At 32.9% G+C, this 20154-nt stretch overlaps 1 protein-coding gene across 2 annotated transcripts in view; it reads left to right on the forward strand.

Moving 5' to 3' along the window:
* The first annotated feature begins 1519 nt into the window (after positions 1-1519).
* The window catches only part of Ptp10D (Protein tyrosine phosphatase 10D), a 30359-nt gene continuing 11724 nt past the window's right edge, over positions 1520-20154 (forward strand). For both annotated transcript variants that reach the window (XM_018449341.1, XM_018449342.1), the window contains exons 1-4: positions 1520-1615; positions 18375-18621; positions 18923-19201; positions 19249-19455. In XM_018449341.1, coding sequence (XP_018304843.1) covers positions 1532-1615; positions 18375-18621; positions 18923-19201; positions 19249-19455 — 817 coding nt within the window. In that variant the 5' untranslated portion in view covers positions 1520-1531. The remainder of the gene's footprint in view (positions 1616-18374; positions 18622-18922; positions 19202-19248; positions 19456-20154) is intronic.

Below are 20154 nucleotides of genomic sequence, written 5' to 3' on the forward strand. Positions count from 1 at the left end.
TGGACAAAATCACGTTTCCGATCACCGAGCAATCTCTCGGCTATTTTCAATGTTTTGTGAAGCTTGCTTCGTTACCTCATTGTTGTCACGTTGACCGCGCCGAAGGGTGCCACCCCTAGTTCGTTATTCCGTTCCACACTTTGGAGCACTCAAATCGCGGAGTAACGAAGGGAGAAAACTAATCCAGTGTCGAAAACTGATCCAGTCGAAAAGAGATAACGAATTTTTATTCGACGAATAGATAAATGCGATGAGACAAACATATTTAAAACAGAATACTATAAATTAGAAGTAAAAATATAGCACAATATAGCTTCTTTGCGAGAAAGCGAAGAAATTTTATAATACTCTTCAGTTCATTGCTACGTTAGTGTATTATATGATTCTTTTACATCACATACTTCAAGAATAACATTAGAATAACGTCATACTTCAAGAAGAAAACAAAGATGCCTGATGAGCGAAAGAACTGGTATTCTATTTAAGAATATGAAGAAAGGCGGAACAAAAAGACACAATATGCGCGAGAGATAAAGTAGAGACACGCCTATTATACTTTCTTTATTAGCATAGTCATCTACATGTGTATCGGTCATTGACATACATTTTCAACGTTAGATAGACGTCAAAATGTAAAAAGCAATATATAATAAAAGTATATTAAATGAAAATTGTATTAAATGTCTATATTAATTAAGCTCTCGTTTACTAAAGTAATTTTATATAAAGAAAATGTTGTGCAATATAAAACAAAATTAATGCAATACAAAATTAATGCAAGAAGCATTCCACTTCTAAATATATTTAAAAAAAGAATAAAATTGAATGTGCGTAACACACGAAATCAAATTCCTTCAGTCTGACACGAAGACTGTGCGATTTGTCGAAACGGAATTTAATGGAAAACGGATGCTATAAGACACAAGGAAACAATTTATTAAATTCTTTTTATTCTGGAAAAATTTACATGACTTTGGTGCACCTGACACAGCGGATGTGCCAGACCGAAGTGGGGGAGCCTGAGAGCTAAGAGCAGCAAGGTGTGAGGACTGCGTATTAATCGAGTCATCGTTTCCTGGTGTATTGGACCCACGATAACACATAGCTTCAGTCAACCAGAAGACTCGGCAACACGCGGTTCGCCGACTGATATGGCAGCAGCCAACGTTTCTGCCACCGCGATCTCTTGGCTCCTCCGTCATCGTCGCCGTCACTATCTCCGATACCGGCATAGCTGTCAAACAACCGAACAGGTGTTACCACGAGGTACCCGGAGTGGGACATTCGATTTCTTGTGATACCACACGCACGGCGCACAGCGACTCGAAGAAATAAGTCCCAGTGCTGTCGATCGATCGATGTGACACGCACATTCCTCGCGCATTCCTCATTACTTAACTGGACGCCGAAGGTGTCTTTGTGGGTGTCATTCCGTGAGGTGTCAGTGAGTATCTGGGTAAGGGGTGGACAAAGGGAGATTGCTCCAAGAATAAGGAAGTTTCGTCGTTGGTGGATTTTGTATTCATCCAGAATGACGGACTGTAAAATCTTCTGTCCAGAACCGGTATCCAAATTCAGCAGTATCTTTCTGCTGCTGCTGATTCTTTTAGCCGAGGTGAGTGCCGATAACTACATGGATCTGGGACATGCCGATAGAGTACTGTTTTATGCTAGAGACGTGGGTATTAGCGCAAAAGACGCGCATTGGTAACATGCGTACATGTTTGTGATAATTTTGAAAATATGCAAATACACTCTAGTTTAAAAAAAAAGCAATATTGATTTTCTGCTTTTGAAAGGTGTATTATTATTCACCTGTAATTCACATTTTTATTATTTTATTTTCCTATAAATAATAAAAAAGTTATAAATTTAAAATTAAAGCTAATATTTAACAATTGCAGTTTAACGTTGTTCGAGTTTTTTTTATAATTTATTAGAGAGTATTCTAAAATCACTATCACTTTCCATCATTTATCCATGCACTAATTAATTTTGAATGTCTTTAGCCTTGATTCTCCTTTGTCCTATTATAAAAACGATGGAGATTTGTCGTCCTTGCATTATTTTACTTAACTTCTATTCTTATCTATCTCTGAGGCATACAGAGCGGCTAAGTAATGATCTCGATCTAGGACATTCCACTCTGGAGAATGTCCTTTTACATTGAAACGCGTGTACTTGAGGCAATCTAGAGGCGGTGACGTACTGAATCGTATTGCATAAACTTGCAAATCTAAATTTATAAAGTCAATTTTGTATTAATTAGACTTAATGTGCTGAATAAACAATTGTGTATAAAAGTAAGCACAAATTAAAAGTTCACTTTTAAAGGATCCTGTAATATTTTGGTTTGATACAAACGAATAATAATTGAACTAAGAAATATCTGCATCAAATCGTAAGAGTCATTTATTCAATGAAATTTCTATCTAAAGAAAAAATTAGAAATGTAAATGTATATTCGAAAATAAATGAAGAATATTAATATCAATAGAGATTACGTATCCTTGCGACAGACTGAAATCAGAGTTTGAGTTCTGGTCAACCGATTGGTGAAGGGGAACGCGACCGACATCCAGTCTTCTTTGCTCGATCGAATCGTATCTTGACATTGCGAAACTCCGCCTGGCTTTCTCAACCGCGAATACATTGCTTCGAATGCCGATGTCTATTGACTTCTGTATCCATCAGTACGATGAATCTAATTGTATTAGTGTCATTAGAATATATCTGTGTCCACTGCATTTTTAAATAAGAACTTCTCAGATGTAATAACTAATTTTCTCTCTCTAGTATTGAATTAATGTCTTCAACTCGAATGCAATGAATTTCAATATTTTATCCGTTTTTGCGCAAGCACAATATATTCAATCAAATACTAGCAGTAGCAGATTAAAGAGGCTTAAGCTATAGATAATCGAAATGATTAGTTGTCGGAATCGTTTGCCGATGGTTAAACCACGGATTACGAGATTTTACTCCCTCCCGGCGAGAGAGAAGAAGAGGAAATCTACCTTTCCGGGTAATTTAAATATTTAACGCACTACGGAGTGCTGGAATTACGTAAACGAATTTTTTCTTCTCCGAGAACTAGTGATTTCGCTATATAACAGTCGGACGGAGCGATATGAGTTATGAGAATATCATTTTGCGAAACAATACAAGATAATACGTTCACGTGATAATCACATAATTTGCCTATGTAAAGAAAGATTTTAATTTTTATAAATAATTTCTTATATATAAAGATTTATAATGATATCTTGGAAAATGATAAATTAAATAATTAAAATTTTAATTAGTTTTAAATGGTATTATATTATATTATATTTATAAAAATATATAAATACTTTAAGAGAAAATGTAAATAATAAATATTTTAGAAAATGATGCAGAGATTGTGTTCTAAGATTATATAGAAATTAATTCAACACGGAGAAGAAGAGGGATTAGCTGTATAGTTTATTGACTAAAAGAAAGTTCGATTGGCGAAAGTACGTCGCGTTATATCTAATGAAGCTTGTAATGGACAAAGTAAACCGTTTAAATGTTCTATGTTCGGAAGAAAGCCAACGCCCATTTAACTACCGTTATATGATACTGTTCTATAAGCGAAATCGATTTTACATCAATTTTATTACCATGGAACATTTTCTACGATTTTAGAAAAATCAAAATTGATCATCATTTGTCATTAATCTTAACATATAAAGTTAGTTTCAATATCATTACTGGGAAAATAGTATAGATATTCTGATTACCAAATTAATTGGACATAAATGATTTTCGATGGACTGAAGAATGAGGAATATAAAATTTTTGTCTACTTCTCCAGTTATACATCGAAAAATACATATGTATACACAAATCATTAATGTAATATCGAAAAGTGTTGTTCTATTTAATCACAGAGTGAGTCATACAAAGTGATAAGTACCCATGAAAAAGATATGATGTAATATAAAAGATATATTCACACACATATAAAAAGCATTGATCTCTCTCTCTCTCTCTCTCTCTCTCTCTCTCTCTTTCTCCTATATACAATACATATATATATGCATTTTGCGAAAGAAATACTTGCCATTTTAGACACTCGTTCAATTTACAAATAATTACTGGATTTATAAAATTTGGATTTCGTAAATGTAATAATTATCTGTGAGTTAGAAGAATCATTAAATTAATAGCAAACTAATTGTCAGTGGTACCTCAAAATGCACTCAATTTTATAAATGTAGAAGAAATCGAGTTTGAGAAATTTTGAAAAATTATTAATACATTTTTTTGCGATGAAATATTAGTTAATTAAAAATTTTTTCAATCATGAATTTAATTAGCCATTTAATTAGTATAAAATTACGCAGTTAAAATACACAGTTAGAATACACAGAAAAATTGAATAAAATTTATAGTAGGTTTTAACTCTTCTAATGCCATTTCCGGTTCCGCACGTACTCAGCTTTCTGTTCGTAAATTCGCTCACTCTGTAGTGCTCCATATTATTTTTACAACATGATCAGTACACCGGATGCTCGTTTGTTTTATATTATCGTTCACTTATCGTTCGCAAAATTTACATTCGTCCTGCTGAAAAAATTTTCTAAACTACTGGGTAGAATCACAATGAATTTCCGCTATGCTTATGTAACATTTTTCAACAAATCCGTTTACAGATAGAGATATGTAAATGGACAAATAAAGGAGGATATTAAGTTTTAGCTGTTTTTCGGACAAAACGAAAAATAGACATACAAATTACATATGTATTATATTAAAAAGCTATTTAAACGAAGTCGAGTGATACATTGCTTATCTTGGGAAAACATTAGAGACATGGGAGAAATGATAAAACTTAATAAATATCACATTTATTGATAAAAAGTTGAGTTCTCAGGAGACTTTATCAATAAGTACTGTATTATTATTTAAAGTAACATAAAGTTATGATTATAATATTTGTTTTTTCCAGATGAATAATAAAAATGAAAAGATCATAAGACAATGATTTGACTCATGTGAAACGATTTAATTTAATTTTTCCCTTTTTCGCGTGTTTTCAAGAAAGAAGAGTGGGTGCGGCGAAACCGTGACATTATTGGCCCAGAATTCGAGGCTTATGACCGCGCTATATTAAACTCTTACCACGGAGACCCTGTTCGCAGAATGCATCGCAAATAGCCGGCGTCGTCATTTTTAAGTCGGACGTTACGCTACATATGCGATAAGTTACGTTGACACGCGAGCACATCGTTAGTTAGTCCATCGCGAACAAAAATCGTCTCCGGTAGTTTCCCTACGATTGAAGTTCTCATCGGCTCATATGATGAAGCCAGTTTTACTTCGAATTTTGAATGAATATGCAGTTATCGGATATTTTTTACTATGAAGCGATTGAAGTATTGCCTTGTTTAAATATTACAAGGAACGTGCGTGGTTTTTATGAAACTCTCATGCATACTCCGATTGTATACAATTATATGCGATTATTCGGAATTAAAACAGCACTAAAACACACTAAATTTGAAATACTTGCATTAATAATAAAATCGTTTAATAGTTAACATAGTAGGTTATTGGAACATTATACACGATTAAAACAATGTATTTAATAACACAACACTTATTGCAACTATTATTGCAATCAAGTCTAACTTATAATTATTATTCTTTTTAAAAAAAGATAAAAATTTATATATAGACATTGATTGTATAGTGAATATCCGAAATATTAAAAATAATAATTTAATCTACTGAGATGTAAAACATTTCAACAATACTCAAAATAGACCGCGAAGATAATAAACTTAATATTTTCTTTATTCTGTCACGGTTACGACTTACCGGAAACGGCGACTTGCAAAGGCAAGGACAAGCTGCACGTGGTGCTCTGCTGAGTGTCAAACGACTTCGGTTCATCCGGATGTGCGACTATATCCTGGACTAGCCTGGGAAGATACGGCTGCACGTGACGAAAATAGAACAGATGGGAGAAATAAATCATCGTTCACTCGTCTGAATCATATCCGACACCTTCGATCGCGTCTAGCTGTCATGAATGGCTTGTAAAAACTGAAATCGAAGCAAACCACAAGCAAAAACAAAAAATTATTGAAACATGCGATTGTATACAATATATATATTATTTAGATTATACACAATAATATAAAAATATTAGATAATATGAATAACAAATTGATAGAACTAAATTGTTATATAGGAAGCAAGCAGAACTCACTTTCTCCAACTTTCTTCGTAATTGAGTTAAAAGCTGAAAGCTTTCAATTCAATCTAATTAGATAAAAGTGTGTAATCAGAAAGTAAACATATATTTAACATTTACATATTTCAAGTTGAAAATAAAAGATTTGAACAACTTATTCTATTCTGCAGAACTTATATCATTTTCATTTTTATTGTAAATCTTCAAAACGGAAAACATAATTTTACTTATACTTATATATTGGTCATATTATCATAATATTGAATTTCAAAATCAATAATATTGAAAGAAAATTTCTTCTGTCAGTTTGACACCTTTCTGATTAATTCTTACTTCTTAGTAATCATTTATGCGCGTAAGTCGATATTCCGATATTTTCGATCTACTAAATGTATTCTTTACTGGATTGTAATTATCACATTAATTTTCTCTGCCTTAAAAGATATTATTAAATAGTAGATTATGCTGTCATAAAATTACGTAAGTTAATGTAGAAATAATTTGCAAACGTGGATTTATAAATATAAATTTGCCGTTTAATTCCACACGTCATATTTCGAATTTTCCATGCGGCATTTCCTCTTTTACAGATAATTATTTACGTAATTAAATAGTTTATTATATTTCTGCCATCACCGATGAATAAATTATCAATTTATTGATAATCTATACAACGATGACCGTTCCGAAGCTTCTCTGAAACATCATTGTTTATCATGTTAATATTAAACTTTCTGTATTAATTTATTAATTCTACGCTTAATTCAATTCTTATGTACTCGATTTTTTCATTTATTTACAAATAAAAATCCATGATTTTATTACTCACGCGCTTAATCCGCTTGTTCATTCATTTTTTCGCACGTCGTGTAATAAAAGACTAGGAATAAGGGACAAAAATACGGATGATGGTGCACTACGTGCGTGGTTCCCTGACGTCGGTGGACATAAAAGAAAGGAAATAGCTTGCTTTCTTTCTCTCTCTCTCTCTCTCTCTCTCTCTCTCTCTCTCTCTCTCTGGCTTTTTTGGTACATCCCGACTCATCCTTCTGCCTTCTGGTCGCATCTGCGTGAACACACTTGCAATTTACTCCCACTTTCTCTCTCTCTCTCTCTCTCTCTTTCCTTATTCTTTCTCATTGTTGCACGCACATCCATCCGAATGCATTTGGATAAAGCACATTGCGCTTTTGACAAAATCATATGTTTGACGTCATTCCACTGCCGATGACATCGCCTTCGTGTTCAAGGATTGTAGTGGAATCTTTGCGCGGTTGTTTTTTTTTTTAAGATCACGTCTTAATTAAAGTGAGATACATCTTACATCCTGCTTCATCCTATGCTGATTCATCCTATACACGCCGATGTGTATGTCTGCAATTTATAAAAGAAATCCTCAAATTTATCTTATTGTAAAGACAAATGATAAGATAAACAGTTAGTTTTCTTATAGATCTCTTATTGATTGTATTTGCATTGAATTTTTACAATGTACAGGAAAGTGAGAGTTGCATAACTATATCGATAAGCAACTCTAGAACGTGAGCAAACTTTGTATTGATTACATGGTAAAAGAAAGCTGGCATAGCATATTTCACATTTCTGCAATCAGTTCTGCTAATTATTGTGAGCAGCAAGGAAAATACACATATTCACAGAAGATAGTTTTGTTAAATTTATGAAATTATTTCAATTTATTATAATATCTTGATTTTTATTTTATTTGTAAATCGGCCACTTTGTTCTATCATAAAAAAATACGTTTAATAAAAATAATTTCTATTTTAATGTAACTACAAATAATTTTATTTAATTTTATTTAAGTTTCTATGGATCTAAGTTTCTTAGCAAAATTTTTCTTTTCTTTTTACCAACAAAATATGGTGTATTCTGCTGTAATCGAATAATTAGTACTGTTAACAATCTTTAGCCGCTTTCACGTCGAATATGCAGTAACAACGATTTTTCGTTGCGATAACAAAATTCCTTTTTTGTATGTATATACGTTTACGCGATGATTGAAAACATTAATGCTGTCGTAAAACATCTGATGCCAAAAATATCATAAAAACTATCGTAATAAAAACGCATTGCAAAAATTTATTTGCACACGTAAGAAGTTTATATGATTAAGTTCGTTTAATTGTTGTGTCAAAGTAATTAAAATAATTTTATGTCGACATACAAACATTATTATGTTTCTCTGTTGTTTCTAACCACAGTTTCTTTAATTATAGTTATAGATAGTTAAAACATCTAGTAAGTAACACTAGTAAAATATATAGATAAAATTAAATTACTGTATTTACAAGTGCGATTAACAAATAATCCATGGAATGTTGGTAAGATGGCCACATACATCTTTGCAGAATATTACTACGTTAAAGATAAATCCATTGGTCATTAAAATTAATCAAAAAAGTTACGTATCGTAAAACACAATAATTTCTTTTCTTCGTGCATTATTGATTTATTTTCGTAATATACATTATGAATAATTTTTGTCGTTATTAAATTCAAAAATCTGTCTTCCTCAAAATATAAAGGAATTAATTTTTTATGAGTTTTACGAGTTAAATACTGCGATTCGATTTTTATAGATATATTTATTCAAAATAAACATACGGATGTAAAAATGGAAATCGCGATATCGCGTCTGATAAATGTTCATTTATCATGCGAACCATCAAACTCCCGGATGCGTTAATTACTTTTAATTTAAATTTAAAACGTATAATTCTTTGAAAGATCGGCGATAATTATTTCTAAACAGCAGTTCATCACAAATTCTCATCAGTAATATTTAAAAAATACTAGATATTATTTTAAATTATTCAATATTTTCTCAATCGAAATAATATAATTTTTTCTATATATTTTAAAAGACCTTAAATTATTTTATGTAACAAATGGGTTTATTAAAAATGAATTAATTGCCGTTTCACACATATGAATATGCAATTTTACAATGATTCATTGCATTTCCATTGAAAAGTTAAACACCAAACTTTTGTGCTCGTTCGGCCCAAGAGTAGTATAATCGCACGAACGATGACGCAAGCCTTAATTACGCAAAATCAAAAGTTGCGAGACACATAAATGCGTCACGAATAACCGAGAAATAAGCACGCGTTTTATGTTCAAATGAGTTTGCAACAGTCAAGTTATAACAAAATGTATTCCTTTCTTGATTAAACGCATTGAAGTACTTACAATTTGACGCCATCGTACGCGCAACGCTTGTCATAATATAACATTACGTATTATATTATTATATCAAAGATTCAAAAATATTTTGAATATTTTTCAAAAATTTTCAGAACGCGTTTTTATAATTCTTTTAAATATTTTTATTATTTATTCGGTTTTATTTAAACATTTATAATGCTTACATTATTAATTATTACAATGGCTATTCCCGAACAGAATAGATATGTATATTATATTTTGTAATGTTTAAAGCTGTGCACGTTATAATAGAAAGGTTTCAATAAAATTGTTAGTTTTGCAATTAGTAATGTAATTTCGAATTATTCAACAAATTCTTGGAAAAGAAGAGCACATACTATACTCTTTTGTTTCGTAAATCGCGTTGATCATGCTAGCGCAAATAAATGCGATAGGATATTATCATTGTGTGAGATGTTGCACTCTCTAGAACTTTCGGTACGTAGGTAGAGGCATCCAAGCCTGGCGAGCGACCTAACGATCACCTACAACGTCTGTATCTCGGGTTACGCAATCATCAATCACCTTATGCGAAGGTAAATCCTTTTTCACAATGATTCTCCGTAGCCACGCAAAGACTCAAATTACCGGCGAGAAGCCGCGGGCATTTGGTAAACAGGAAGCGAGATCGTTAAGTGCACGCGGATCTTATCTAGGTTTATCCTACGATGTACTGAATATATACTGTCAGGTGTAAGTCGGATTGTTACTACGAAAAAATATCGGATCAGAACAAAGATGGAATTTATGCAAATGTCATGTTATTGCTAGATACATCTACGATGTTATCATATTTTTTTTCTTTACTAGCAACAATCAAGAAGATCGCAGCTATGAATAACTAAGTAACTCGAGATGAATCTTTGCCAGAGATTAATTTACAGATAAATGCGATTTCTTCGTTATATAACTGATAGATTCAAGGAATCGCAATCGTTTTTTGGCAGATATAATTGTCGCTTCGCGTAAATGTTTTTTTATTCTATGAGGTTGTGGTTGATGTTTCTCTCGGAAACTATTAGTACTCACAGATACGCTTAAAGATAGTAAATTCTTTTAATAGAATAAAATTCTATGCCAGAGTAAAATTCTATTTACGAGTAAAACAGCATTTCTGTTCGTTAGCTATTATAATAAGTTATTTCTTTACTTATTATATATCTCTATTATCGATAAAAATCAAAGAAAAATACATTTCACGTGTAACAACGATGAGTTACAATTAGCATACTATTAGCTTGATGCATTGTGTTGTATTTTCAATCTATAATTGCGAACATATGTCTAGCAGTTTCTTCCTGACAAACAATTGTAAATGTTAATTCCAAAGTCAGAAATAGTGCCACATACAGTGAGTGCAAAAAGTATTTGTACAAGGAAATTTTTTATAAAAAACAGTCTTATTTGTAGAAAATAAACATTAATTAGCAATTTTATGCAATGACTACATTCTGTTCTAACCAAAACAAACGAGCTGCGCATGTATTCCTGATTTTAAAAGCTAAATTTCTCGACTATACTTTTTGAGCATCCAAACAATACAATTTTTAATTTTCGCTTATTTTTCAGATGATATATTTTCTATAATTAATACACATCTTTTTAATATTTATAATTTTAAGAAAAATACCGTCTATTGTATTCTCATATATAAGAAATGACCGTCAATTAAACGTCGAATCGACGTCAAATTGGTGTTGAAATCATCGTATCATATCAATATCGTTTCGACATCAATTCGATGACTCATTTCTCGCTGGGTAATATTTACTTTTTTAAAATAAAGTTTTTTTAAAAAAATATTTTCTGTGTACGAATACTTTTTGCGTTCACTGTATATGCATCAACGTGTGTTTTATCAGTATTTTGTTAAGTTTTGAGGAGAAAAAATATTTAATTAAATGTATGGTAATTAATAAAACATGAACGAGTATGTTGATCGACAGTAAATACTTTTAGTTTCTTTTAACGCGGAAAACGTTTTCATAACTGGTCTCATCTTTTAGTTGTCTCTGCAAAAAAATGTCAAAGCGATCTGCCAGCAGTTAATGAGGCATTATAATGCGCTCGATATGGCACGTTGCATTTATCGTTTTTTCGGAAGAAAAAATTGGCCGAACACATTATCATTAAGATACGTCGTTTGTTTTCAACACGTACGTGACATATTGCTCATTGAACGATATTATTTCGTCGTTATTTTAGATACACAGAAGTATATCTTCCGCTATATTTATCAATAAGGCTAATTGAATATTCGAACGTTTAATATTTTTATTGTTTTATAAGACTTTACGTTTCTGTTGTCATATGTGCGCAGAAAAAAGTATACTGAAATTGGATTATCGAGCAATAGTTAAACATAAGCAGCGTTATCGCTGCTTGGAATGTAGTTTCGTTCGTCTGGTTGATAAGGATTTTTCACGTCGACGTCCGTACAATTGTACGTCACCGACTGATAGTTTCGAGCATTAAGAATTAGTATGAAGTTCAGAAAAATATCCAGCGTTTATAAATAGCAAAAAAGATGAAGCTATTCCGACGAAGATAAAAGATGTTAGGCTTGTCAATTCGCTATCGTTCACGTTGTAAAAATGCGATGACTGGCGAACGAGAGATTTTAACGCCGCGTATTACGATCGAGAAGGGATTTCTATTTAACAGTTTCGTCGCGTTTCCGATTTACTCGTAAACGGACCTCGATACAACACGTCAGTGGGAAATTATCGTTGATTATTCCGTTCCCAATTACGCGTAATTGCATTATGGTCATTAATGTTTTTTCTTCCTGCTGCGTCCCAATAGACGCTTCAGTGCCACGCTTCGTCAATGACGTGGACAATGTAACAGAATGATCACGCGATGAGAGTTACATGCTGTAAAAGTTACATAATCGTCTGTGTGTGTGTGTGTGTGTGTGTGTGTGTGTGTGTGTGTGTGCGTGCGTGCGTGCGTGCGTGCGTGCGTGCGTGCGTGTGGTGAGGAGAGAGAGAGAGAGAGAGAGGAGAAACAGCCAGATCAAAGCGTTAATACAACGTCTGACTGTAAATTTACAGCTTTACTCATTTGCGTGCTAGCGCAAAAAACGCCGAGCTTGTTCGCAGACGATACGTGGGAATGTGGGTCGATTTGTGTACGATTGTCGATCAAATGTAAACGTAGGTACAATACGTATCCGTGAGCAATTTACTGGCAAAGCGAGTACAATGGAACATCCGTGATACGTTCTAAAATGCTGTATCACAGTCGACAAAATATATTAGCATTTGAAATTTTTCGAGCAGTCGAACAATTTGAATAATTCAAATTTCTTGATCAACTTTTAAATTATACGGATATTTTGGAGATTGTAGAATATACATTTGATAAATTCGTAAGCCTATGAATATTCAAGTGAAATAATAAAATAAATAGACGATGTATTGTAAAAAAACAGAACATAAAGTCATTCTGTTTACAATGAACATTATATATTTTTGTTCAAATTTTCCTTGATATCTAATTTATTCTCAAATCATCGAATCATTGAATGTTGAAAATCGAGGACTCAAACTCGATTATTATTTTTATTCACAAATTGTAATACTAATATTTCAAATTTTTTTTACTTCAAAAATTATTTTAATTTTAAACCTTTTGTTTAATTCTTAAGATATATGTGTATATCTTTATAGAAATGTATAAATTCATTTTGACAAATGATCGATAACGGCACAAAATTTATCACGCGAGATGTCATGCGTGACGTCAGCATAGCGATTATCTAAGAATAACATGCATGTCATTATTACCGCTGATTTATCTCACTGTTATTATTTAGTTGTACGGCCATTAGCAAATTAAAGTACTTCCATTTAATTAATCACGCACTATTAATTATCATGCAACGCGGCTTAAGCCATTTACATCATATTTTCCGAATAGTAAACGTTATAAATAGCTCTTACAGCTTTTTGCAGCCTGTCGCATCACATTTTTGTGATATAAATATTATCGCGAAACGAATAACAAAAGCAGTTGAACTTCATCCAACAAATTTTAAAAAGACAAATATTGTATATAATTGTTTAAAAATAGACATAAGGATACTAAATAGCGACTAAAAGGGAAGAAAGGGAAGGCCACCGTACACGAATCGAACAAGGTCGTGCAACAGGTTTTGCAAGGGGTAAAAATGGCGAAGCACGCGAGCTACTTAGAATCTCCCGAGTGCACATTTGAAACGAGTACCTTTCTTTATTCTCTTTATGAATAAAACGGTCGCTGGATTTACGATTGGATATTTTGAGTGCAATCATAACGAGAACATGGAGGAACAGGATGATAGCACACGTCTCTTATATTTATAAGTTTTGTAAAATTAGCAAACAAGATATATTTTATGCATGAAATATTATTTCGAAAATAATGATATGCTGTTGTTAATTTTGTGGTTCATAAAGAAGCTTTATTTTTAAGCTAGTTAAGGATAATTTCAGGACATTCATTTTATTATGTTTGCAGCATTGTTTATTTACATTTAAGTCTGGATTTTTTCCGAGATTCATCCTTTTGTTTCTGATATTCTATGCACGAGCACGGTCTCACTTATTTACGGATTCGGAGTTCGTTCGTGTACCAGAATGCGTTTAACACAATTGTACGTTTGATACCTTCCTAGTCTGTGACAAACAAAGAAAATATCGGATTTCTGTCGTGCTATATTGACGAGTCTGCAATTCGTAGCTAATGCGTAAAATAGTACAAATGGAATTTCCAACAAAAATTTATCTCGCTTTACTCGTGGGAAACAAAGCAAAGTCGAGGGCATAGACCTGAGAATCTCTTATTCCTATATTATTATCCTCTCACTATAATAGGTAATATTTGTTTTAGTAGCTTTGCAAATAACTTTTGCTAACAGAAATTTTTCGAGAGAAGAGGAAATGACGATACCGACAAAGGTAATGCGTTATATCGAATGATACGAATATGGTAGAGGATACAATCAGTCAATTCCGATGTCGACATAATGCACCGGATGACAAGTAATCATGACTCATCATGCTTGCTATACTTATTTTATTGAAATCAATATTATCTTATATGATCTTCTAAATAACTCGTCTAAAAAAAATTATATCATTATTTTCGAAATAATATTTCAGTATAAAGAAGAGAAAGGTTCTTTTTCGATCAAATGTTATAATATAGAAAAATCAAATCGTTTTATAAGATTTTTGAAAGCAACTCAATCGTAGCTTATCATACATGAACGAATTTGGTACACTTGAATTAATTCGGTCGATATTAGTTTTAAAAAAAGGGAGCAAAGCTTGTTTAATATTCTAATAACAGGATACTAAAGCGGATAAGAAAGAGTGACGGACGACATATACCAGCTGCAAAGTGTCACGGACGCTGATGGGATACCACAGACACGTTACTTCCACCTCTTTCACCACCTTCCATGTACTACATTGAACGTGAACGAAAACCGCTCGCAAGGTCGGAAATACGCTAAGCGCGTGACAACGGTCAGCCGGAAGAGAAGTGCGCGCTAGACTTCAAACATGCGATCGAGATCCGTTTATACTTCACGGAAAGTGGCTGGATGCTACTTTCTACTTTCAAAATCTCAACTGGAAACGATAAGCCATCGCGCTGCTTAAATCAAACATTTCAATAAAATAGGTCGTGTCCTGATATATATCGTCAGTATTAAAAATGTATAGTTCACGTTATGTACTTATACTATAAATTTTCAATACTGGTAGTGTACATCGAAATACAATTATGGAAAAAAAAAGTTAAAGTTGTTTTATTGGACGCGGCTATGTAAGTAAGAAGTACCGAGATATTTTTGGAGCGACATACATGACATGAATACTATAGCTCGAACTTTTCAGTAAAATGTGGTAGGAAAGATAAAAAACTACTGGACGTAATTACGTAGAAAGACAAGTTAATACTGTACGGAGTTATGCAGAAAGAAATATCGCGAGCTATTTTTGTAGAGCGACATACATGATATAAATACCATCATTCTAATTTTCCAATAAAATGTGGTAGAGAAGATAAAAATCTACTTTGAAACTTAACGTGGCCGTGCAGAAAAAATGTATTTTTGTGATATACATGATATGGATACTAGAATGCAGTCTTTTATTTCTCACGACGCGATTTAGTTAAAATTGCGCGTAGATACAGCTATGTGGTTGATCCAACATTGTTTAAGAAATTCGAAACAAACAGATATCTATGATGGAATAAGTCATGCTATATTTTGCATTGCGATATAATGTGTCATATGCCAGTAATTCAATCATAATATATAATTACATTTGCATGTTATTTTTATTCTCGAATTATATAGATTTGCAGACCAAAAATTAATACTTGCTTATTAATTATATAAATTTTTTAAAAATTGAAATAAATCTATTTTAAGTACCTTTTAAATGTCAACGAGGATTCTATTTGCAAATACAGAAGGTATTTTGCCAAAAAGTTTAAACATACTTTTTATTACGAAGATCATTAAATCTCTCTCTCTCTCTCTCTCTCTTTCTCTCTCTCTCTCTCTCTGTTCTATTGACTTTTATCGCTTTTTGTAAAATGCGCAGCGTAAATTATCACGTTCTCAGCACGACGCGTTTAACCATCGCGTCCATCGCGCGGCAAATATGTTCAATCGCGAAGTGAATTTATTCCTTTCAAAGCATGAGGCAAACAAAATTCTCGCGTGCCTTAGCCACGTTTCCGATTATCTCTGACAAGTCGGCATGCTATTTGTGCCTTCTTTGTACAATTAGGAGTTTTTGTCGTCATCCGTACGTCGTCGGCACGAGGGATAGGCCGCCTGTGGGAGATACGATTGAGAGAAACGAAGAGAAGGTGGAAAAAGAGACGTTGTGATAGAAAGAGATGGAGCAGGGATCAATACGCACCTCATTGTCACGAACGGTTTCATAGAAAAAACGATTTCGTCACTTTAGATTCGAATGGATATTGAAATATTTATCAATATATAATCCAATCAACGTTGCTTTTGAATTTTAGTATATAAAATTATTGACGTGTTAATAAGATTAGATGTCAAATTACGTTAAGATTTATTGAGAAACCAAATAATTTATAATTTTCCATTCTCATACCTCAAACAATTTTCCTATCATGCTGGTTGTCATAAATGGATATTATTAATGGTTGGTAACTTGATCCTTTGACAATTTTAATGAAGATATATTTGATTACTTTTTTATATTCGACGTAAATCATAGATTGACTTGCGTTTAAATTTGTGGGATTCAATATTTAAAAATTTATAAAAGAAATTCTGTCTTAAGAATTTTAACTAACGTATTTTTTCTTACAAATAAAATTTTCCTATTGAGTATTGAATGGCTTGGTATATTGGACATCAGCTGCAGAGAGCTCTCTATTACGTGTCAGCGGTAGCGATATAGGTTTTTGCAATCTTTCCCATGTCTGGGAACGCATTGCTTCCCAGTGTACATATCGTGCACATATACTGTCTGTCTGTACATAAGAATTCATAGCTATGAGTAACCGCGAGTATTAAAATCAATATACCGTTTGCACGATTTCCCATAATTATTTCTTCGATCTTTTGCATATAACTGAGACATTCCTGGCATCAATACGAACGAATTAATTTTTCTCTGATTTATAAAAGTTTCGTACAAATGTTATATGCCATAAATTTAATAAAATAACTTGTTTTTTGTTGAAGAACATCAATACATCAGTCTGAAAGAGTTCAAAAAATTTTTATCTGAGAAACGATTTAGTGACTAAACGCGCGTGGCTGTAAACACATGGTTAAAAAAATGAATAAAAATGTCTGGTACGAGGGACTGGACGATCGTGCATTCGCAAGTTAATGGCCAATATTTCGCGATGGAGAAAGCGAAGCGCTGAACGGAGGTCGTGGGCCTCGTTAAAAGCCGTCCATAAACTTAGAGTCGTTTCACACTGTGGGAATCACGATATCACGCAAGAATCAGACGACTCGAATAATTGTTACTATTACACGCAAGAGCGCACAAATTTCTTATTAAAATTATTATCGCAAGTATTATCTTTATATCGGAAATAAAAATAGATCGATGATACTATAAATGATCTCCTTTCAGTTTCTTCATTATCTTTAAGGACGCCAAAGCCTTGAAATTCAAGATACACTGCTGATTTATAACGGGTCCTTACTAACACGAGCTTGACCCACGACTCACGGTTACGACATTGCGTGCCGAGGCCAGTAAAAGCATACAAGCGTCAAGATGAGTCCGAAACAGTTAGATGTATACGCATGTTCTCATAGAACCAGGTTGTTGCATAAGGATACTGCATAATCCAATTCTATTCAAACGTAATCGAGCCTCTTTATACTTTACTCTATATAATTAACTTACATGTACGCATGTGTATCTATTTAATTATATATTAATAACCCACATATACACGGAGGAAAGGAAACTTGCTGCCGCAGAACCATTATTACTTTTCTATATTCAACGTGAAAGCAATTAAATTGTTTTCTACCAATTATTTGATATTGCAACGAAATTTGTTTTCTTCATAAAATAAAAAAATTCTGCTGCGTAAGTTTGTTTATAGAAACATTATCTCGCAACAAAAGAAAATTTAATTTATCGATAAAAGTTCTAAGAAACGTATTTTGTTATGATTTGATGACGGAATAGGAAATCAATTTCTTGAAACGAAATAATTTGCAGAATTAGCAAAACTATTTTTTGTAAATGAAATTAGCATTCTTTTATACAAACATTTTATGCTGTCTATATAATAATTAGGTTGCATTAGTTTGCTAAACATATTGTTAATATCAGGGAATTATTAATTATGTGATAATACAAGCGTGCGAATTAATAGCGGTTTCTGTGTTTCACCTCAGGTTACGTACTCGGCTGATCTCGCGATCGAGATACCAGGCAATCTGAGCCAGGGTGGTTCCTGGTACCGTTTGGATTACAGCCCACCCGTTGGTTCTCCACCGCCGAACACCACCATAGCCGCCACTGACATCGGTGATGTCATAAAGTTCAGGGACGGCCTGCCTGGGACGAGATACGAGTACTGGCTGTACTACAGCAACAGCACTCTTCACGATTGGCTGACGTGGACTGCGTCAATTACGACACGTATGTAATCTGATCCTATCTGATCCTAACGTGATCTTTGACAGCACGCCTTTTAAAAAATATAAATTAATAAAAAAGTATAAATTGTTTATACTTTCATATCTATTATTATTTAAACTGAAACTATCAAGATAAACTGTTTTATATAAATATGCAGTTTATCTTAATGTATAGTTTCGATGAATTTTTAAATTAACGGTTGAACAATTGTAATTACAAACGCAAAAATAGACGAACAACGAACAGTTTGACTTGCCGTGAGTCCCTCTGGAGAGTAAATTAATATAATTTAATTCACTAGCACCCGATCCTCCATCAAACTTGACGGTATCGGTACGAAATGGAAAGACCGCGATCGTATATTGGTCGCCTCCGGCCCAGGGGAATTATTCCGGTTTCCGGTTGCGGACGCAGAGCTTCAGCGATACCGGAAATCCCAAGACCACCGTCATCCCTGTCGATTCGGTGCCCTACACACTACGTGATCTCACGCCTGGTGCCACATATTCGCTTCAACTCTTCACCGTATTGGACGCTAAAGAAAGCGTCGCTTATACCAGCAGGAAAAATACCTTGAGAATTATAAATGTTTCGTAACGATCGATACTAGCGTTGGATTATTTATAGAGCCAAACATCCCGGGAAAGTTCATCGTCTGGTTCAGAAACGAGACAACGCTGCTGGTGCTATGGCAACCGCCTTATCCGGCCGGAATATACACACACTACAAAATTAGCATAGACCCATCTGATGCGATAGAATCTGTTCTCTATGTAGAGAAGGAAGGCGAACCACCTGGTCCTGCACAGGCAGCTTTCAAAGGACTTGTTCCAGGTCAGTTTGCTAGCATGTAATCACACATATTACAAAACTATCGAATACACCAAATAAATCAGATGTTATTCCGTAAACATATTTCTATAAATATATACATATTATATTTTTTCAAATTGCAAATAAATAAATCTTATATATCACGCATTTTCCCTTTCTTCAAAAGTGACACAATTCACAAAATTAAGTTTTCCAGAAAAAGCAAAAACTATTTTTCAACTTAACAAAAAATTATTGATACATCGAATAATATTGGCGAAAAAAATCCTTAACATGATCAAATGTTATTTTTATTATTCTCGTTTCATCCTTAAAAAAATCATCCTTTTTTTAGTGATAATTTTGAGAATTTTTTAATGAAGTTAAGTTAGTTTACTTTTGATAACTGATAGAAATTGCACATCAAAGTTAAATCGATTTCGTTTTCTTTTTATACACATGCGAACGGAGCTATATCTAAAGTAAAATCGCGCGGAGAAAGTATGCATCTGCTGTAAATAGAGCAATGCATGAATTGCAAGACGAATAGATTCCACATCAGTTATATCAATATTTATTTTTTTTTACATTAAAACAAAATTAAAATCTATTTAGTAAAATATAACTAGACTTTTCAAAGAAAATTTTTTATCTTAAGACGTGCCGATCGATATAATGATTTCTTTTTTTTATAAAAATAAAAGAAGAAGCCAATATGTG

The sequence above is a fragment of the Mycetomoellerius zeteki genome, unplaced genomic scaffold (genome assembly GCF_001594055.1).
Source record: "Mycetomoellerius zeteki isolate Tzet28-1 unplaced genomic scaffold, Tzet1.0 scaffold243, whole genome shotgun sequence".
NCBI classification, from domain to species: Eukaryota; Metazoa; Arthropoda; class Insecta; order Hymenoptera; family Formicidae; genus Mycetomoellerius; species Mycetomoellerius zeteki.